Genomic DNA, 23943 nt, shown 5'->3' with positions numbered 1-23943 from the left:
AGGAAAGTGTAACAAATAGACAATAGTAATTGACATTGACATAATAATAATATAGCAAAAACCAGCAACAAAGTGAAGAGAAAAGGCCAAACCTTATAACAAGATGGATAAGACAATCCAGGGGGGGACCCAGCGTAAATTTTCAACAATTTTTGTTGCCCTCGTCAAAACTGCCTGGTGCCTCCCGCCTGCCGATAACGCAAAAGAAAAAAGAATTGGGGGATACAACATAAGATTACCAGCTGACAATATTAGTGGTATACTTGCTGGCTGCAAACCAGGATTATAAGCCGCGCTTTGATTCAATAGTGATTCTTCTCTATATCATCTCACTAGAACTAGAATAGAATCCCCAATCGTCATCTACATTGTCAGGCTCTCTGGGTTCTCGATGATCTTTGAGAAGGTCTGGAGGAAGGCAGTCAAGTCGGCACCATAGATGATTCGGTGATCTGCTGTAACATTCACCTGGACAATGATTCATGCACCGATTCAGGTCAGTTCACAGCCCGCTAAACATGGCTATTGTTTCAGAATATGTTTCAGAATGGAATAGCTGCTTCCAGTTTTCGAAAATTTATACAAAGTTTTGCTGCACATTTCACTGCCAGCATTGGTAAAAAAAAAAATGTTGGAAGCAACCAACACTACAGGCAATATTACACACTTGCCTTTCCAAAATTGTACCAAAGTAAAAACAGGCATAATTAGAACTAATATCATTTCCGCAACACAAATCACTCTCAAATTATAAAGGCCTTATCCATAGACCCTTGCATGCAAGACATGCATAAATGTAACCAATCAACATAGAAAGGTAAGAGTGATGACAAGTATTTTTAACAACATGAAGCTCACTCCCCCAAGCCAAATAAACAAAAAGAGGAAGTCCTGGCTCAATCCATGTCAAACTTGATTCCCTACTTCCAAGTACTTCTAAGAAGGTGTTGCATCGTGTTTGAACACTGACATTTGACAGATACAAAAACAATATCCTTAATCCCACTAGATAGGGTCATCATTCAATAGAATACTTGAAAATTCTAAATATGTCCTGCCATTTGACAGATTCCCAAATATGTGACAGACTTGCATGCCCATTACTCAACCAAATTAGACAAATAATACAAGCTTAACAGAATAAGATGTAAATCAATATAAAATAACAGACAATACAAATTTATATATTAGTTATTCCCCTAATAACTAGAGATTATTGAAGAGCTAAAATTCCACTAACTAACCCCACCTAGTGAGATAAAAGCTTATGATAATAATATAGTAGTCATTCAACAACATATTAACTTAAAGGGAGCTTTAAAGTTAAGAGAGCTTAAAAGCTCTCCTTAAAAAAAGTCCAGCCAAGAAGGTTATAATCAACTTAACTACACCTTATGAAAAGTTCTGACCGCTTGAATAGTCGCTTTGGTACTGAGAAGTTAATGAATAACCATTCATACATTTTCATGAATATATATGATTTCTTGCAAAGTAATTCTTTAATTTCGAAAGTGTTCCAACATGGCCTACCTTGCTAGGATTAAGACTTGAATGACCAAATACTATCACGATAATTCTTAAAAGTTACCAACTCTTTATCAGAGAGTAGTTACTCAGTGATTATATATTCAATAGTCACAATTCTTCATGAAGGGATACAATTCTTTAAAGAATTGGTTATATGAGTGAATATTCTAATAGTCACAACTTTTTGCGAAGAGGTATCAACTTTTCTAGAAGGATATGAAGTTATGAACAACTCTAAAAATAGAGTTCATTCTTAAAGTTTGTTTACTGCAGAAACAGTCTTTAAGACTTTGATACCCTTGTTGTAATTGGTGGTTATTTAGTGGTATGAGAACATTTTGTGCAAGACGCATTCAAACTTAGGCTTCTCTGTATCCTAAAGGATATTTCAGGATACCCCAATGCACACCGATTCAATTTATGATGGGGGCGAATTAAGTCTTAAGGAAAGTGAGTACACAAGCCTAGAAGCCATAGTTTTCTAACTGCCAACAGGTTTTCTATCGTAGCAGATTGTCTAACACATTCGTGATTTCTATACCAACAGGCCATAAATGAGTTATTTGTAAAAAGAGCATTGCAAATGGGCAAGTAAACAATATTCAAATGTGTTGTGGGTTCAAATGTTCACCTCAAGTCTCATAGTCACTGTTTTACAATTGAAAGGCCTTCAAGTACTCAAATATAGACACACTTATGCATGAGTATAATAGCTGAAAAATGACCACTTCAAAACATACAAATCACTTTAATACAATCATGGTGGAACTAACATGTGAGGTAATTGACAGGGCAAACCCTGGGGCTGTTGTTAGGAAAACATTGTGGGGATTTCTGTATAATGCAACTTCCATTGTGATAAAATCACCATCTTTAAGGCGTTATTTGCCCCTACTAAAATTACCACAAGTTAATGGCTAAACACCGCCAAAATTTATCAAAGTCGCAGAAATTTGCAGCCATCAATTTTGAAGACTTCCCTTTGGAGCAACTCAATGTGCTTTTAAGAGGAGGAAAAAGAGTAAATAAAAAGATGTCATTTCATTAACATGGATTCACCTATTTATAATGGGATACACATGTCCATTTGTCTAAAGGTTATATTATATACCTTTTCATTTAAACTAAAGAACACGCCATTTTCTAAGCAGTTGTGTCCTCTCGTAAATAGTCATGCCTCTTAAATTAAAAAGGTGGGTCTCTTGGATTTAATTTAAACCAAAAGACATGTCTCTTTGTAAATAGACATATACATCATGAAAAGGTATATCTATTTACAAAGAATCACATCTCTTGAAAATATAACTAACCATATAAATGACAACCCTTTCCTTCTCTTGTTGAAAAATGTAATTTATTCACTGGATGCAACATAAGGCTCCTGACTAATCTTTCTTGAATGACATGCCAACCAAAAATAAAGACATAACTATGTGGTTAACATTATCTGATCACCAAAGATTTAGAGGTTTAAGGCAGATTTCTTCTGGCATGTCTGCTGGCATATATGCATAGGGTTGAAAAGCTATGAGCGTAGAGTTTTAGTGCTGAGGAAACACCAAGAGCAGAATCGTGATATTCATGAACAGGTAGGGAGTAACTAAAATGCCTGGTTCAAACTTGTTTCCTGACGAAATACTACAATGCAATCTATATCTATTGCATATGTGAATGCTTGGATCAGTTGCATTACTCTTTAAGTGCTGCTTATATGCAAATGCTTGGAATTTTAAAGTTTCACCATCACCTGCCTTGATTTCTTCAAAATTTTTACAAAGTCCTCAGATATTCTTAAGAAGAAGGATATGGGGAGATCCTTTAAAATTGTCGAGCTGTACAATGATAAAGATGAATCATACAAATTCCCAACCAGTGGGGTAGCAGTTGAACTGAAATAAAAATGTAATTCTATAACTTCTAGGTCACAGGTTGGATCTTTTGTGACTCGAAGGCCAAGGATTAGAGTTATGGAAATAGTTTCTTTACAAAGCAGGGGTAAGGTCGCATATACAAAGTACCTTCCCCTGACCCTAGCAAAGAGCAAAGCCTCATGCTTTGGGATGCACTTATAATTTCTGGCACACGCAACAAAGTGATATGGTCCTACGTGCATGACTTGCATACTTGCATGCATCTCGGATTGGTTGTTATGTTGGAAGGCCATACTGATTTGTTTAGTTAATTGTTTACTGTTATTTCTTGTTATTGACTTGGTCCATCCACTTTAGTTTAGTGGGGTAGTGCTGTTCGATAATAATGGCAAGAGTTGCGCCATGCAACGTCCATGATTTGTTAGGATTATTTTGTTTTCCAATTTTCCGTGTGTACAGGTCTTTTAAAAGGACCTCCTGACTTGATGTTGGGTATGAGTTGAATAATAATTTACCTCCTGTCCTCTTCTCCACTCCTCTGATTTCTCTTTTCTTTACTTCCAACCCAAATTCTCTACCATTTTTGGTATCAAAGCCAGGTTGGCTCAACCCATGGCCACTCGAAATCAAAGCAATGCAGAATTCAAGAATGAGGTGCAAGAAATTCTAGGCCGCCATGAATCAAGCCTGGAACAAGTACACTCTACACTACAAACCATGATGTCGAAGCTACAATCTCTTGAAGTCTCACATACCCAAACACCTGAAACCAATCCATTTGCACCCGCAGAAGCTTCTCACTTCCCCACAACCTGTTGTTTCAAACTCTCCCACCTCTTCTGAGAAACACCATCACCTCAAATTGAAATTTACCAATTTCAGTGGAGATGACCCAACTGGATGGGTGTACAAGGCTGAACAGTTCTTCTAATTCAAGAAAATCGTTCCGAAACAACGAGTGCAATTGGCCTCATTTCACTTGGAAGGAATCGCCTTGCAATGGCACCGGTGGTTAACAAAATTTCGCGGACCTCTTACTTGGACAGAATTTACAAAAGCACTACTCCTAAGATTCGGACCAACGGATTACGAGGATCCATCAGAGGCTTTAACCCACCTCAAACAAACCTCAACAGTGACACTCTATCAAGAAGAATTTGAAAGGCTTTCACATCGGGTGGATCATCTACCAGAACAATTCCTTGTTGGATGCTTTATTGCTGGGTTATGGGATGAAATCCGGTTGGATGTCAAGATTAAGCAACCTAAAACACTTTCTGACACCATTGGGGTTGCCCGCTTGATTGAAGAAAGAAACTCTCTACAAAATAAAGGAATCAACAGTGGCAGTTCCAAGGCCTTCAGCCCATCCTCCTACCAACGAAATCACAACAGCAACACTGCTGGACTTCTCAGTCCACCTCCAATTACCAACTTCTTCTTTCCCTAGTCCACCTATCCGTCGCCTCACTGGGCAGGAAGCGAAGGACCACCGAGAGAAGGGTTTATGTTTCTATTGTGATGAGAAATACGTTGCTGGCCATAGATGTCAACAGCCTCAACTCTTCATGATAGAAGACTACCGAGGGATTACAAAAGAAGAACCACAACAACTTGAGGAAGGACTGACCAATACGGAGACAATGCCAGAAATTTTGTTTCACGCAATGGCCGGAACTTGTCATCCACAAACCTTACGGATGATGGGAAAAATCAAGAACAAGGACGTCACAGTACTCATTGATAGTGGGACCACCCACAACTTCATTGATCAGTCCATTGTTAACAAGATGGCGCTGCCAGTCGTACGAGATCAAGTCTTCCAAGTCATGGTTGGCAATTGCAAAAAAATTGAGTGTACTGGCAGATGTTTAAACCTTTCACTAGTCATACAAAGCCACACCATTGTAGCTGATTTTTATGTTCTTCGTGTGGCTGTCAACTGGTTCTTGGAGTACAGTGGTTGGAGACCTTAGGACCCGTGGAGACAGATTACCGGAAATTAACAATGTCCTTCACAACTAATGGGAAACAGTACCAACTTCAGGGAATGTGTCGATCAAGCTTGGAACCTTTAGAAAGCAACGAGTTACAACAACTGACAGGTATGGGCTGTTACTTGCAAATTTCCGGCCCAACCCAAATTGATTTTCTTCCACATGAACAAGACATAACGGCCCTAGCGACAAAGGCTGATCAACAAATTCAAACACTGCTTGCCAAATTTCCTGGAGTATTCGCTGAACCAGTCAGCCTGCTGTCACATTCCTAGGGTTACCTAAGGTTGTGATTGGAATTTGGGGAAGAAACTGGATGATAGAATTAAAGGAGGGAGAGAGAAATCAAAGAGAGAGGGGGGGAGAGGTTAGAGAGGAAACGAGAGAGAGAATTAGGGAGATAAAATCCACTTCATTCATCAACATGCCTTTCTCTACATATTAGGGCCTATTTATAGGCTATTCAATAGTAAATGAAATCTGGAAAATAGCACCCATGTGCTCCTAACAACTCACAAATACCTCCTACTAACTACTACAATCTTATTACAATAATGCCCTTCTCACTCCCCTTGAGTTATGACATTCCCTTCCCCTTGAAAGGTTTCTTGTCCCCAAGAAACTTATTACAACCAAGCCATTGTTTCTTCATCCAATGCCCATTTTCACCCATTGGTTTCTTCTTCGCTTTTCCTTCTTCTTATCTTGTTTTTCCCTTCTCTTTTGCTTTCTTTTTTCTTTCTCCTCAGCAGCAACAACATTATGTCTTGTTGCCACACCAATGGAAACATGAGTAAGCAAAACAACAAGGGTCTCGGTCCCTTCAACAAAGAATTCCTTCCCTTTCTTCCTTTCATCTTGCTTCGCTTTATCCTTTTGCGTTCTCCATTGTTCCAGATCAGCATTGGTTATCCACTTCAATTAAGGCACAAATTTCCCTCCAATTGACTGATTTCTCAATTGGAGTTACCTGATCCATAGTGGGTAATTCAGCAACTCCTTCCATTCCTATTCTTTCAAGAGAAATAGATTTAAGATCTCCACAATCTAAGGCTATTGTGGTCGTTTCCATTCCAATCTTTGGCTCCCGGATTGCTAGCGAACATCTCGGCTTCATCCTCAACAGTTACCTCCTCCCACGATGTCATATTGAGGGTTTTAGCATCTGGATTCTCAATACCGGTGGGAGTGCTTGAGATGCTGCCAATCATTGGACTGTCATCCCCCAGTTCTTCAATCCCTTCTTCCACTTCCTTTTCTTCCTCATCAGCTTCTTGCATCTCCAGATTAACAGCCTTAGAAGCTCCATTAATAATATAGGTTTTGGTCCTTTCTTCAAACCGATTACACAAGTCAATTACAAACTGCGGCCAGCTCAATTCCACCCTTCCCCAGCTCCAATTCTGGAACCAAACATATGGAATTCCACTCAGATTAGTTGCAGCCATTTTTACCTTCTCCTTTTCAGCTACTCGGTGTTGGTAGAACACCCGTATACATTGCCAGATCCACCATTTTGGCCTGTCCTTGTCAAACACTAGAATAGCCAATGGAGTAAGAGTGGGCAAATCGGCACTTAGAATTGAGGTCAATAAAGTCCGATTAGAAGTCTGAAACTTATGTGAACACAAGATCAAAAAATGGTCCAACTGCCTACGGAGGTCCTTAATTTCCTTTATTGCAGCAATTAGTCCTTCGGCCATCTCCTCAGTCCAATTCCTTGAAATTGCACCCTATAACAGCCTTTAAGGATCAACCTCTAAGGATCCCTTCGGTAACTCCTCCTTGTATTAAAATTCAACAATCCTTAATCCCCGATGCAAGAGCAGCCTCCAAAGTTCAACTGTTGTTGAACAGTCTCCAATAATCGCTTGATCCGAAATGCAGCCGTGACAATCACTCGGCTCCTTGAGTCTCCTTCAAAATCAGATCGGAATCGCTATAGATCAACAATCGCCCGCCTCTGTAATAGCTTCCAAAGACCACAAGCTGCTTCTGGAAAATATCGATTCCCTTCTTACCACTTCCGACCGCAGCTTCCTACTTGCCTCAACCTCAATTCAGCCATGGTTGATCTCCAGGTTGCCCAATCGAATTTGCCTAACCGTTTGGTGTTAGGACAAATCAATGCGGCAGCCAAAACGTGCACCTAAAGCTGGATTTCTCTTTCTGAATCCCGCGTTGCTTGGCCTTGCTGCCTTCTGATCACAAACAGCAGCACATCACGCGTACTGGTCTGTTACTTAACCTGGCAGAATCAAATCACCTTCAGATCAAGTGAGCAGCAGCCAAAAGTTGATCGCAACAACCAATAATGACTTCCCCTCCAGCTGGAATCAGTGTCTTTATCTCTCAATTCAGTTAATCCGACCGATCTCAGGCAATAAATTGGAGCAGCTCACTAAGCGATGACTCCAGACTTCAGAAACACGATCAAAATCCAAGCAATTTTCAGTTCATACCATTCAAGAATCAAAAGGAAACTTCTCGAAGCACCTGAAATTAACGAACGGCAAATTCGAACCTGACAAAGAGGCTTCCAAATCTATTGCTAGCTTCCTTCAGTCAATCAAATTCAATAATCGCCCCAACCCATGCCCAATCACCATCCAATTTGCTCCAGAATTTCCCAGAGTTTGCTGCTTCTTGAATCTCCTTCCGTAACTTGTTCGATTCCACACCCAATCACCGACCAGCTTCTAGTTTTCGGTGCTACTTCCGTTGCGCCCTTTGATTCGCTTGAAATTTTAAATCAATGTCCGGTCGGAACTCTTTCAGCTTGCAACACCTTCCTGATTTTGATTCCGCAGCTGAAGATCGTTTTTCGATTCCGAGCATCAACCTCCGTCAAACCTTGTTACAAATCCCCGATTCTGAAGGCTACCTAATCGGATACGATTTTGCTTCGCCACACTTCGTCACTTCTTCTGTGATTCAACACACCTCAATTTTGAGTCACTCACCTGATCCCAAATCACTCGGAATTCATCAAATCTCAACCAATTCAAGTCGCCCTCCTCCGTTTAACGATTCTGACGCAGCCAATAAGATTCGCTTTCTAGGATCAATCTGAATTCCGCTTCACCTCTCAGATCGGACAAATCCAAATCTCAATTCTGAACTAAATCGCATGCAAGTTCTCCGGACTCAATTGTTGCTTGAACGTGCATGAATTACAGATTTCTGAAATCACCTTAGCCTCGTCTTCACCAGAGTTTGATTGAAATCACAGCCAAGGAAGGATTGGCTCTGATACCATTTGTTACATTCCTAGGGTTACCTAAGGTTGTGATTGGAATTTGGGGAAGAAACTGGATGATAGAATTAAAGGAGGGAGAGAGAAATCAAAGAGAGAGGCGGAAAGGTTAGAGAGGAAACGAGAGAGAGAATTAGAGAGATAAAATCCACTTCATTCATTAACATGCATTTCTCTACATATTAGGGCCTATTTATAGACTATTCAATAATAAATGAAATCTGGAAAATAGCACCCATGTGCTCCAACAACTCACAAAATACCTCCTACTAACTACTACAACTTTATTACAATAATGCCCTTCTAACTCTCCTTGAGTTGTGACACCTGCCTCCATTCCTCCGCCATGATCACCAAATCCCACTCAAAGCCAACCATGAACCAATAAGTGTGCGTCCCTATCGTTACCCTCAATATCAGAAGGCAGAAATTGAGCGTTTGGTACAAGAATTCTTGACTTCCAGAATTATCAGACCCAACTCCAGTCCCTTCTCACCCCCTGTCTTGTTGGTTAAAAAATCGGATGGTACCTGACATTTCTGCGTAGATTACAGGGCACTAAATGAAGCTACAATTAAAAACAAATACCCAATACCGATCATTGATGAGCTCCTAGACAAATTATACGGAGCCATATTCTTTTCCAAAATGGACCTCCGTTCCGATTACCACCAAATCTGAGTTCGAGAAGAGGATATACACAAGACTGTCTTCCAAACCCATGAAGATCATTATGAATTCGTGGTCATGCCATTCGGTTTGATTAACGCTCCGACGACATTCCAAAGCTTGATGAATGACATCTTCAAACCTTTCCTACGTAAATATGTTCTTGTTTTTTTTTATAACATTCTTGTCTATAGCAGGTCCTGGTCTAATCACTTGCAACACCTCCGAAGCGTTTTGCAGGTCTTGTTCGAAAATCAATTAACAGCAAAGCAAACCAAATGCCATTTCAGAACCACTCAAATTGATTATCTTGGTCACATAATCACTGCAAACGGAGTATCTGTTGATCCATCAAAGATCCGAGCCGTCCAAGACTGGCCTAAACCATCATCAATAACAGGTGTGTGTGCCTTCATTGGATTGGCAAGATATTACTGCAAGTTTATACGTGGGTTTGGCACCATCGCAGCCCCCCTTACCCAACTCACATCGAAGGTTGGTTTCCATTGGGATTTTGAAGCTGAGACTACAGTTCAACAATTAAAAACAGCTCTCACCACAGCTCTTGTTTTGTGCTTGCCAAATTTCTCTCAGCCTTTTGTTATGGAATGTGATGCTTGCAGAACTGGGATTGGTGCCATCTTATCACAAAATGACCAGTCTGTTGCTTTTTTTAGCGCAACCCTCAAAGGTACAGCTTTGGCCCTTTCAACTTATGATAAAGAAATGCCAGCAATTGTGCAGGCAATTCGGAAGTGGTGGCCATATCTCCTGGGTAGACCATTCATCGTTCGAACTGACCAACAAAGTTTGAAATATTTATTGGAACAACGGATCACAACCCCTACTAAATTGCGGTGGCCATTGAAAATCCTTGGATATGATTATATTATACAATATAAAAAGGGGGAGGACAATAAGGGTGCAGATGCATTGTCTCGCATAGCTGAATTTGAATTCCATGCTTTGTCTCAATCGAGTTCGGTTTGGTGGGCCTCTCTTCAACAGGAAGTTTTATCTTATCCTTTTTTTGAGCAAGTGAAGTCTCAATGTGACAAAAATCCTCATCATTATATGTTCAGGGATGGAGTTTGGTTCAAAAAAAATAAGCTCCTCTTGAGTCCTAATTCATCACTAGTACCAGGCATCCTCACCAATAATCATTCCTCTCCAATAGGCGGACATTTTGGCTTTCACAAGACCCTTAGCCGTATCAAAGATATTTTTTAATGGCCTGGAATGTGAACCTTTGTCAAACAACATATTCAGAGTTGCGATGCCTGTCAACGCTGCAAGATTGAGACCTTCTGTCCAACCGAACTCCTTCAGCCTTTAGCCATTCCTGAAAAAATTTGGACCGACATTTAAATGGACTTCATTGAAGGACTTCCATCATCACAAAGCTATACTACTATCATGGTGGTGGTGGACCGTTTATCCAAATATGCCCACTTTGTGCCATTATGACTGTTAGAGTAACTCACAGCACTCCACCTATTTTCTCAACTCAACTAGCTCACTATCTTACCCAAGAACACACTGATAGAAGCAACGCACAAAGATATAACACAAACAGATACACACAAACAACAAAGATTTATCCTGGTTCGGTCTTGAAATCCAAGACCTACATCCAGACTGCTAGGCACCAAACTAATCCACTATCTTGAAACATCCAAGGGATGATTACAACGAGAATTGAATCCCCTCCCGCCCATATACACTAAAAGCTATAGGGATTCTAGAGAATACAAGCTACAAACCAGCCACTCCCTACCTCTCGCACTCAATCCCGAAATCAAGACAGAAAACCGGAAGCTATATTTCACAACAATAGGCACACTAAAAACTCTCTACCGATACTCCTATCCACGACCCCCTATTTATAGGATATAGGGGTGCGGAGTACAAGATAGAAATTAAAAAACCAACTGAGTAACTGCCTAACTGATTTTAACTAATCCCAAAAGACAGCTGCCCTCTTCTAGAAACAAACCTTCATAGAAGAGCAATTTAAACAGAAACGACTATGCAGCAGAACAGAAAATTACATGAATACATTTAAAACTAATCTAATACAAATGACACAACAATGACATCCATTCATTGCTATTACGGTGGCAAAAGATTTAGTGCAAAATATTGTCAAATTACATGGAGTTCCTGCATCAATTATTAGTGACTGAGATAAGGTTTTTGTTAGCACGTTCTGGAAAAACTTGTTTCAGTTATAGGGCACTGCCCTCCGTATGAGTTCGAGCTACCATCCCCAGACGGTCAATCGAACCCTTGAACAATACCTCCGATGCTTCACTCATTATCAGCCTTGAAAATGGATGGATGGATGGACTCGCTTGGGCCGAGTACACTTACAACACTTCCACCCATTCTGCCACTCACCTCACACCTTTTCAAATTGTCTATGGCATTCCTCCTCCAAATGTGCTTACTTATGTTCCTGGTACTTCAAAAGTGGAAGCAGTGGATGAACTTTTGCAAACTCGGGACTCACTTTTCAACTTTGTGTCACCACTTGGTTATGGCTCAAAATCGGATGAAGGTTCAAGCTGACAAGCATCAGCGAGAAATGGAATTCAATCCAGGCGACTATGTTTATCTGTGACTTCAACCATACCGCCAGAATTTTGTGGTTTTTCACAGTACACTCAAATTATCTCCACAGTACTATGGTCCTTACAAGATTTTGTCTCACATCGGTTCCGTCGCATATTGACTTGAGCTGCCTGAGGGATACCGCATTCACAATGTCTTTCACGTCAGCTTGCTTAAAAAGTTTGTGGGGTCTTCTATTCCAGTCATGCTTGAATTGCCGCCCGTGGCCGACGATTATACCGTGCAACCACAACCTGAATCCATTCTTGCTAGTAGAGTTATCCAAAAAGGTCGCTATCGTCCCAAAGAAGAAATTTTAGTCAAGTGGGTTGGGGCGCCTATTGAGGATGCCACATGGGAAACTAAGTGGCAGTTCCTGCATTCCTATCTAATTTTCGTCCTTGAGGGCAAGGACACTGTCAGGGGGATGGAATGATATGGTCCTACGCGCATGACTTGCATACTTGCATGTATCTCGAATTGGTTGTTATGTTGGAAGGCCATAATGATTTGTTTAGTTAATTGTTTACTGCTATTTCTTGTTATTGACTTGGTCCATCCTCTTTAGTTTAGTGGGGTAGTGCTATTCGATAATAATGGCAAGAGTTGCACCATGCAACGTCCATGATTTGTTGGGATTATTTTGTTTTCCAATTTTCTGTGTGTACAGGTCCTTTAAAAGGACCTCCTGACTTGATGTTGGGTATGAGTTGAATAATAATTTACCTCCTATCCTCTTCTCCACTCCTTTGTTTTCTCTTTTCTTTACTTCCAACCCAAATTCTCTACCACAAAGAAAACAATATGCACAGTGGTTCTGCAACACCTAAATAGAAGGGAAATCCTTTTAAGGGGTGAAAGCTATGTTCAGGACAAGGATTTAAAGTTGTTCCATCAAGTCCATACACACAAAACTAGGTTCTTCCATCAAATGGTGGCAGAGGACATTCCTTTGTTTCATGTACTTACTTAAAATTATGAAGGACATGCATCACATATTGTGGGTCTGTCTAATGGTTGGCATACAAATTCTGTAGATAATTAATGCACGCAGGAAAAAAGGGTATTAAGAGATGGAAAAAAGCTTGGCAGAAATACTGAAAAGGGGAGTGGCAAAGAATGTTTCTATGCTGGAACTATGCAGTATGTTTGTGAATTGAATCCCTTGGAGTAGCCCACAAAATATAAAATACAATAACCCAATCCTGCCAGGAGAGATGCTTTCTATTAAGATAATCTTAACCTGAACCAATTTGGACTATTTGCTGATATGCCTTATCCCTAAAAACTTATTCCTAACAGGATAAAAATAGGCATTGCTCTCCAAGTCAAATTGGCCTCTTGACACCAAACTACATGATCATGTAACAAGTACCACCATCAACCCCTATCACAAGCCACATATGCTCAAAATTTGTTGTCAACCTATCTCAAAGTGTTTGATGCCTTGTCACGGCCTAAGCCTGACAGGTTCTTCTTCCTAACCCAATTTGAATTAGGAAGTCTCTTGCAAGAACAGAGAACAGAGAAGGATAAGAGAGACAGAAAGTAAGAATAAGGGAGAGAGAGATTAGAATTTTTGTCGTATTCTTGATAATAAATCCACGGAGGAATTGGAGAATTTATACAAGGCATTGGAGGAGTAGATTTCCTTGCTGAGGTGGGCCCGACATCCTTTCATGGTTGTAACAACCTACATCTACCCCTAACATCTTGCACATGGCAGCCCATGGCTAGTAACTAACTACTATAACAGCAATTACAGCAGTAAAAAATTAAAATTGCTATAATCTATGGTTCCTCTCGTGACATGCCTGCATTTCCTTGTCTCAGTGACACTAGCCAAGAGTCTCAGTGATGGGGGGCAAGATAGGAAATATTCTAGAAGATATAATTGATATATTTTGTTATTTGTTTTAGAATTTTTTTATTTCTTTCCTAATTAGTTTCAGAAAGATTATACTTCTAAGATTTAGGATGCTAATTAGGATAGGATTTTGATCTTTGATATATTTCCTAATTAGCTAGGATCTATAGTCTATACAAATCCTTTAGAGATCTATCGTTGAGCACAATTTGATTATTGATATTGAATTTCGGAATTGATTTAAGTTGTTTCTAGTGTGCTTCTTTTGGGTTCTGCATCACTTGGTTTCCACAATCTGGTTTGAATTACCTCCAAACTTGTGGTTTTAAAATAGGATCCAAACATGCATCCTAACCTGTGTAAGACGTTTAATATCCTAGCGTACTAGTTGACTATTGCATACCTAGGCAATCAAGTGTCTAGACATGGTATGAGATTTTATGGGAATAGGATACATACCTGGCATGTCTGGAAGAAGTATTTTCATGTCCTCAGTGCAAAAGTTAGGTTAATGTAACACCTTTTTTATAAAGGTAAACAACTTTACATGGCTGGAATTGAAGATATGATGGTTTAGATGTGTAAAAATGGAATTTTGTAGCAAAAGAAGAGAAATACCAATAAAAGAACATAGTGAAAAACTCCCAGACATTAACATGGGACACAATGACCTTATAAAAGAAATGGTTATGGGTAGAGTTAATTGGCAAGGCAGAATTCATGCAACCAACCCCATCTTGTGGGACTAACCCTTGGTGTAAGTAACTATACATAAAGATATATTAAACTGAATGACTACAAGGGCCGAACCTTGTATAAAAGAATGTTCAGGAAATTAAGAGCTCACTGTCATGACCCTGAGATCCCCAAGGATAGAGTAGGAAATATAATAGTATTTAGCTTACATGCATTACCATATTTTGTAATTTCCTTTCCTTTTTCTGTTATAGATATTTGTTTTAGCTATATAGGCAGTTACGGTCACTGTTGTAACTGCACATGGGTGCATGTGCAATGCTGTGAGGCTATCTATAAGCCACAGCTAGATAGGATGGAAAGACTTGTTGAATGATAATTGAATATTCTCATTTCTCTCTCTAGAATTCTCTCCCATTCTCCCCCTCATTCCCTTCTGCAATTCTCCCTCACTTTCCCTCTAATTTCTTCCCCCATTTATGTTTCCCTCTCCAATCATTCTGTTCTCGGTTCTATTCAATCGGGTCCTTTCGATTGCCAATCCAACCCTAGGCTAAACCATAGGTACATGACACTCACTACCAATTAAACAGCTTAAACAAAAATTATCTTAAAAATGGACAATGAATGACAAGCAAAGGGGTATCCATCCTCATCCAAAAAAACAATGTCACTGTAATGTAGCCTTCAAATACAAAATTTAAAATCTCCAAATCCTCAAAAAGTTCTATTGTTTCTCTCTCCATATGCACAAAGAAAGTAAACCAGATATATTTCCGACAAATAGGTGGGAACCCATCCAAGAACACAGAAGACTGACCTCTAAGCCCAGCAAACCCAAAATGGGCAACACAAGGATCCACACCAGATAATGCAGCAGGAGACAGTTCACTGACTCACTACTATTACTAAGACACAACCAATCCATCACTATTTGCCTATGCCTTCTTAGTTTGTCAATAGTACAGGTAGCTCTCCAGACAAAATTCCTGGCTTCTTGTACAAATGAATGCGCAGGCAACTAGAGTTCTTGCTACAATTCAGAAGCAAAATCATCTAAAAACTAGTGATGAAGGACAAGGAAAAGGATGCCAATCCTCATCCAAGAAAACATCAACATAATGTAGCACTTCAAATACAAAACTAGACAAATCCTTGAAAGCATTAATTATTTCTCTCTCCAATTGCACGAAGAAATAGTAAACCAGACATTTCTGATAAATAAGTGGGCACCTCCTCATCCAAGAACACATGAACCAACCTCTAAAGCCCAGGTAAAACCAGAGTGGTCAGCATACAGATCCACGTCAAACAATGTAGAAGGAGTTCACTGACACACTACTATTGTTAGAAAGAAAGCACCAATTCATCACTATAGTTTAACTATTATATGATGTTATCTCTACAATTGAATTTTAACTTATATTTCTTTAAACTAGCAACGTGGCTTCAATTTGTTAAGTGATAAATACAAATGATGCTACCATACACACAAGTGTTCCCAATCCCAAGTATGCAAAATGTGTTCGATTCTATAAAAGTTAAAATAACACTAGAATATGTTTGGACAAGTATTCATCATGTATCTTTAAGTATAGGACAACCAAAAATGTCAGACAAAGTGGCCAAAGTGACACTGTACCTGCTTAGGGGACAACTAAAGGACCACACCATAACATATCAATGGTGACGCAAAATATACATACATACATACATATATACACATATATGCAACTAAAGATAGAGACCAACTTTAATTTAAATAGGAGCCCATAGGGTTTAGTTTTTCCATGTATATTGCAGTTGGCACAGTATTCCCCATGTCCTTGAAGGCGAGTCTTGCCATCATAGTTCTAAACAAATTCTATGGCTTCCAAAACATGAGCAGGAGGAATCCAATCATACAGTTTTCTTTTCTTTTCTATTTTCTCTTATCCTCCTTAAGAGTATCTAATCAATCAAGACAGGCATATCTAATCATCAATTATCAAAAAGGAGGAAGTAGGAACTTCTTCAATGAAGCTAAGATAAGCTTATGGCAAAATAAAATTTACAAGTTTGCATTAGCATTTTAACAGATTCCAAAGACCTTAAGAAGCAGCTAGTCATTAATTAACATTTGGAGCTTCAAGCAACAATCACAAGAAATCAAAAAGATTTATCACCCTTCATTCAAAAAATCTATTAAGCTCTGCCAACAATTGCATCTGTCACACCTAAAAAGACCATTCTCATTGGGCTGACAAACTAGCAGATTACAATTTATAAGGCCTTACTCGGTCTTTTTCATCTATGATGAATCTTCTTACTGGAAGATATTCATATTTCACCACACTGCAGCCTGCTATCATTTACAAGCTTTTTGGCAAAATGGAGCTCACCTTGAAAGTGTTGCAGTATAGTGAATTATTAGCTCAGGATGCAATTAAGAATCTAGCAAATGATGACTTTGATGAAACTGAACGAATAATTATATCAAAACGGGCCACTTCCTGTACTTGGCTACAGCAAATTCAAAATATTTGTAGTAATTTCTGACATTGTATTGATGTTCTTTTTCTTGGATGACAATTCAGGAAGCTTCTAATGTCAAGAATAAGACACAGATACTCAAGATTTGCCTTCTAGACATCCAATCAGAAGCACTGCCGATCTAAATCTGATGTTAAATAATCATAAGCCTCAGAACATATTCAAACATGAATTTGAGTTTCAACAAACTGAAGGAGATTAATTCATTGTTGACTTAGATGCACTCCTCTGTATACAATTATCCAGACTAAATGCTGAGGTTCATATGAGCCAGCTAGATAAATACTAATATGAAAAATCCCACAAATAAGTGGCAGCTTTCAATATCAAAAGGAATCCTGTAGTCTTTCAACATAAGCAATTTTTTAATGGGGAAGCAAACTTCTAGTTCCTTAAGCTACTCTACCTTATGCTCACAAATTCCTTTTTTGTTTTTTTTTCTTGCGAAGTAAAAGTGTAAAAAGAAAGTTAAGTCAAAGCCACCTTGTCAGGAAACCCAAAGGAACTAGGAAGCACCATATTTTGCCCCTCAGTGGACTTGGCAGTTGGCTAGTCTCATACACTGCTAAGACCTGGTTGGCAATGTCATTCATCCCCCGCACTTAAATTCACAGATCTTAAAAAATAAGACCACACAAGCACTGGCAGGGCTAGAAATAAAACCTGCAATCTCAGACTAGCAACGGACTAGCAATGTAATAAACCATGTTAATTACCATGAATTAGCCCCTAATTAATGAAAATCATATATGTCGTTTCACCAGTGGCAGAGGGTGAGATCTAGTGGGTGTGGGTGTGGGTGTTAATAATACATAGTAATTATATGTTAAATATGATATTGGATTTACAATTAATATGATACACTGATTTGGTGCAAAAAAAATACATATAACTTAAAAATTAAGAATTTAATTATAACAAAATATTTATATTAAATAAGTTATGACATTAATTAAAAACATAATTTAACTCACTTAGTCACTTTATTCTTTTACCAATCTTGCAAGAATAAATTTTTAAAAAAAATCTTTCCAGAAACTAACAGTCACTGTATCTTTGTAGCAAAAATCTCAAAAAATAAAATAAAACTAAATTTGTGTCTCAAAATAAAGTAAAACTATATTAAATAATCATAGAAATTATAACAAGAAGGAAGAAATATCTAGGGTCAATTTTCACCGCACAAACTTTACATCAAACAGTGTGCATCACTTTTCAGTTTCCCTCACCATGCCACATACTCTCTCTCAAAAACTAGATATGTTATGCACTTATTTTCCCTCCCTCTCTTAAAAATACTTTAATGGAGAATCTGGAGATGAAGAGGAAATACCAGGGTGGCCTTTTCTTCTTCACAAGGATGGAGCCAGGCCAGCCCACTTCAATGTCATGTCCCTAGGAGCAATAGAGGAGCAATATTGTAATAGGGATATAATAGTTATTAGGATTATAGTTGTACAGCACATGGGTGCATGGGCTGAGGCTATAAATAAGCCACTGCTGCAGGAGGGCAAGCATGTTTGAATTGATAACTGAATACTTTCATTTCCCTCTCTTGAATCCTCTCAATCTCCCTCCAAATTCCCTCTAATCTCTCTCTTAATTTCCCTCTCTTTCTCTCGATTCTTCCTAATCTCCCTCTCTGTTCTGTTCTTCCTTAATTTTCCTCCCATTTTTTCAGATCTAACTCTCTCAATTCCTCCCCAATTACCTCTTAAACCTGTCATGAACCCTAGGTTCATGACATTCAATTGCAGAGAAAACCCCTTTCTCCCTTCCCCTTAAGCACTCCACCCTCTCCTTCCCCTTGAGCATTCTGCCCCTGAGTAACAATTGGCAGCTTAACAGAAACAGCCAACAGTTTTACTTGAGTGGCAGTATGCCAGATGACAAGGCCATTCAACCAATTAAGAAGGGATAACTTTTGACAGCTTTTAGAAACCTGTCAATCATTTTCTTGAAATGGTTGACAGATTACATTTCAAGGTCGACAAGTAACTAGGGGTTTGAATGGTCCACAATCGGTTGATGGATTTGGAAAATTTTGAAAAAACTGCCTATAGGTTCTACATTCTAGGGGACGGTTGACAATTTATGCCTATAACAGGCTAATTATTTTAATGATTTTGTGGTAATGTTTGAGGCCTTAATGAGTGTAAGTATACCAAATTTTAATACTATGTAACCTAAATTTTGGTGCATCTATAGACATGCTTGTATTCTATTTTGATTAGCCAAATGAGGAGTTATTTGATTTTGAAGTTGGCCACTGGATCAGTTTAGTGTTGAATACCAGGAAATATATGTTGGAAATCATTAGGAACATTATAGAGGCTAATCTGGTCATTTCAGGGCCCTTTTGGCGTGTGATATTGAGTATGATGCATATGCAAGCTGGTCCACTGAAATACATGAGAGAAGAGATGCAGGGCCTACTTTTGGAAAGCTTTGGGAGTAGAGAGCTTTTGAAAGATCTGGATATTGGTTATAGACAAAGGAAAATATATACATAACCATGACAAAAGGGGCTACAATAGCATAAGCATAAATTGTCCTGAGTTGTGTGGGAGACTAGAAGAATGTAGACCCTGACAAAAGGCTGCAGGAAGCCTGAAGCGCCCAATTTTGGCTGCTGTAAAGCTGATGCACAGATGAAGCTGGGAAAAGGGGATGGATACACTGTAAAGCCAAATGGGCTCTTAGTCCACCCTTGTCTTGAGTATGCACTAATGGCCAAACAACGAGGACAGTGAGTTCCCAGTTACACATTCCTTTGTGCCATCATTTGTTGAGGATGATACACTTGACCCAGTTATGGTAACGAGATAGACGGTTTGAGAAGGTCAGAAAAGTAAGGGTATCTAGATTTTATATATATATATATATATATATAATCTTATATTAAACGGAATTAATTAATCAAACGATTACCAAGGATAATTAAGGTACAGCTTTACATGCAATGTGATGCTTCCAAACCCTCCTACCACTAAGCTACGACAAATTCACTTTCCACATTTTATAGAACCTACCTATTTTTGTCTTTCCCTCTCGATTTTTTCCTTGGGTCTTAAAAAACATCATCCTGTAAGTTGTAATTAAACCAAAAAAAACCCAACGATGGAGCCAATTCATCAGTTTCAAACCATATTTGAATTAAAGCCAGGAGGTTCTAGTCTGTCCAATTAATCCATTTCAACCTTCCCAATGATTAAATAGTAGGCTTGTTGGACTCATGATAACTCACTGGTAGTCTCCTAGTTCAGTAATAGAAAACAAATTTGGAGTCAGTTCTTCACAGATGAAACCAGAACTGTGCTAACATATTTATATCCCAGTTGATGAGTAAGTTTCCATAAACAATATGTGATAAGTACAAAAATAGCCCATGGGCTGGAATATTGACTTTATATTGACAAAGAAGTTGACAAGCAAAAGAAATAAAACATGCAATCATCATAAAATCACTTAAAAGTAGACTCACCAGCATTTTACTTTTCACACTGAAAAATCCGTCAGCATCAGCAACAACAGTAGGTTTTGATGCTCCAACAGCCATAATAGCCCCCTGGACAAAGTGATGTTTAAATCAAACTGCAAAAAATGTACGCAAGGGGTAAAGAACCCCATAGGTGAATGTTGTCAAAAGATCTAGCCTCCTTACTAACCTGGCCTGGCGGAAGAATAGCATCAAACCTGTCCACTCCAAACATGCCCAAATTGGAAAGAGTGAAAGTCCCTGTGTGCATATACAAAAACACTCAGTTACATCTGCCCAAAACTACTCATTGGGGTGTACAAAAATGGAGACAAAAGCATGTGATACCGGAATTATACTCATGGGGCTGAAGTTGCTTTGCTCTGGCTTTTTCCACCAACTCTTTCCATTTTTGAGATAACAGATAAAGGTCCAACTACAACAGTATAAAGAGATCACCAATTAATATTAAACTCAGACTACTAGGAACTAAATAGAAATATAGAGTACTCAACAAAATTAGGAAGCATACTTGAATATATTTCTCAATGCACGACGTCTCAGAATAAATCATGGATTACTGACCTTATCAGCATCCTGAAGAACGGGAGTTATCAATCCACCATTAATTGCCACAGCTACTGCAACGTTTATACTGCTATTATATGTAAAACTCTTTCCGTCCTTACAGGTAGAATTCACTACTGGGTGCTGAGCAAGTGCCATTGCCGCAGCCTTAGCTAATAATGCAGTCATTGTCACACCCTTAGGCTTAACCTGACAGTCGCAAACAACCATCTCCCTAAGGAAAATTTCAAGGGTAGTAATCTTTTATAAACGAATTGATTGAAACAATCAGCCAAAACTAATCAACGGTACCTTCTCATACAGAGCATCGAGTGCATCGGTAGTCACGGGATACCCCACCCGGAAAGTGGGCACTGAGAGACTCTCCACCATGTTCTTCGAAACGGCCGCTTCCATCGTCGTGAAGAGAACCACAGTAGACCCTGGAATTTCCGGAAATGTAGTTGCAGCAGCAGCTTTAGGAGAAGCAGGCGTTGGAGCCACACTGGCGACAGGAGTAGCAGTCTTAGACGGCGCAATTCCAGCAGCCGCTTCAATATCGCCCGGAGTTATCCGCCCAAAAGGCCCAGTTCCAACCACCTTATTGATATCAATCTTGTGCTGCTTCGCCAGCTTCTTCGCAAATGGAGTCGCTACGGTCTTCCTCGGCCCATCACTCGGTGCCGGAGCTGCGGCCTTAGGTGGAGGAGCCGGAGAAGCAGCAGCAGCCGGGGCAGGAGGCGGCGTAGGAGCGGAAGGAGCAAACTGAGAGGAGGAACCACCGGATTGCGCTTTCGCCTTGGCTTCAGCGATTTCATCTTCATTCTCCGCCAACAATCCAATTGGAGCCCCAACGGGAGCGGTCTCCCCTTCTCCAACAACGATGGCGGCGAGAATACCATCGTAGAAGGTCTCGACGTCCATATCGGCCTTGTCGGACTCCACGACGACCACAGACTCGCCCTTGGAGAGGACGTCGCCCTCGGATTTGATCCAGGACACGATCTTGCCCTCGGTCATGGTAGAGCTGAGGGCCGGCATGAAGATCTCCCTGATCTTGGCCTGCACGGTCAGTACTCTCTGCCGCGGCCTTGCCGGAAATGCAGATGCCGGGCGCCATTGGAGGCCGGATGATGAGATAGAAGATGAAAACGAGATTTTAGGAACCCTAGATTGAAGCAGAGAAGCCATAGCAGAGAGAGAGAAATGGATTTGAGAGTTTGGTCAGCTGTCTGTAGGAGTTATATATATACACACACAATGTGAGTGGCAGTGTGGGCGGAGAAGACGAGGATGAGTTAGTTGGAACTGCTTCGACCGCTCCGCAGTGTTAACATCGCCGCTCATTGGCACTTTCCTCCAGCTGCTCGCGGAATGCGCATGTTTTCATGGAAATTCCAAATGCATCCCCTCTTCTTTTCATTCCTCCCCATATTAGCCCCCATAATTTTTGAAATATCACTTTATTTACTTTTTAAGAACGGTAAATTTCATATATCACCCATAAAATTTAGCTAAACTACACCCAGTACTCCTATATTCTTAAAGATAACACCCACCTCCCTTGCCATTAATTAACCTATTCTAAAATTGACCATTATACTTCTTTTTTTTAATTTTTTTCAATAGAAAATAAATGTCTTCATCACAAACTCATCAAAGACATCTATCACAATAAAATTAGAACCTTATCATAATAGCCACTTATAGCAAGTTCGAACAAAGAAATCTAAAAAACTCATTTGGCAATTATCGCAATGAAAAATAGTAACGGTGGCAATAAAAAATAGTCTATAAGTTTCTATCTTTATTTATCACTTTTTTCTTTCTTTTTTCATCTCTCCCTTTTTCTCTTATTTCTCTTTCTTTAAAAGAAATTCTAAAAAATTTGAGTTCAATCAAACACAAAAAAATTGGGTTTCAACTGAGAATTTAGGAATATAGAAATCTAGGTTTGACCAAAAAAAATAATTATATTTTTTTGACTCCAATTAAACGTGGATCAAAACCTAGATTTTCTAGATTTCTCTTAATCAAATGTAAAACTCAGGCAATGGTGATTATTGCCACCTATCTCTTAATCCATAATGATTTTCTAGATTTCATTACCAATTATATTTCCTATCTCTTGTAACATCCCAAATATTTTTAAAATAATTGGATACTAAAGAAATAAATTTAAATTTAATTTGGAGATAATTTAAGATTGTCGGTAAGATTTGGGTGATCGGACCCTAAAATTGGTTATGTTAATAGAGAAAAAAATAATAATACGGGTTTGATTAACATCCTAAAACCTTATAGAATCTTGAGAATAAATTTTTGGAACAATTAATTCGCAAGAATTAATTAAGATTGTGAATATCCTCTAAAATATTCAAATGCTCCAAGTGAAGCAAGCACTTCTAAAGGAAATGAAGTTCTCAAAGCATAGTTTGAAATTTTTATTATTATTTTGTGGCATACCATGTTTTGTAGATATTATACATGTTTTATATGATGAATTAAAAATATGTATAGATTTTATTTTAATGATATCAAAATTTATCAAGCATACTGAACCATTGTATAACCTAAGTTTTTATTGAAGGCGTGTCATTTCTGTTTGAAGGAAATATATGACATTTACATTTATATTTTGGATTATGGTGATTTAAAATTTATTCTAAAAATTTATAGTTGCAGTGCCCAAATATTTTTTAAAATATGGCTAAATTCAGTATTTTGAAATTAATAAAAAAGTTGAACTCCTTAATTTGAGTTACAGATTAAATTAGGTTCTATTTGTGAAAATAAATGCACACATAAAGACTTTGCCATAATAAATTAAATCAAACCAAAGAGTTTAGATGAAAATGCGAGACTATTAG

General features: G+C 38.8%; 1 protein-coding gene across 1 annotated transcript; it reads right to left on the bottom strand.

Annotated features, from left to right (window-relative positions):
• Window positions 1-7: 7 nt before the first annotated feature.
• On the bottom strand, window positions 8-22409 carry LOC127806118 (dihydrolipoyllysine-residue acetyltransferase component 4 of pyruvate dehydrogenase complex, chloroplastic). The gene is made up of 6 exons (XM_052343161.1): window positions 21386-22409; window positions 21092-21283; window positions 20855-20942; window positions 20697-20767; window positions 20513-20596; window positions 8-468 (listed from the first exon to the last, which is right to left on the bottom strand). Exons 1-6 carry the CDS (start codon window positions 22262-22264, stop codon window positions 364-366), a joined length of 1419 nt encoding a protein of 472 aa, XP_052199121.1. The 5' UTR covers window positions 22265-22409; the 3' UTR covers window positions 8-363.
• Between the last annotated feature and the right edge of the window lie 1534 nt (window positions 22410-23943).

Source organism: Diospyros lotus, chromosome 7 (genome assembly GCF_014633365.1).
Source record: "Diospyros lotus cultivar Yz01 chromosome 7, ASM1463336v1, whole genome shotgun sequence".
In the NCBI taxonomy this organism is placed as follows: domain Eukaryota; kingdom Viridiplantae; phylum Streptophyta; class Magnoliopsida; order Ericales; family Ebenaceae; genus Diospyros; species Diospyros lotus.
Note: the sequence above shows the minus strand (reverse complement) of the source record. Positions and strands in the feature narration are given on the sequence as shown.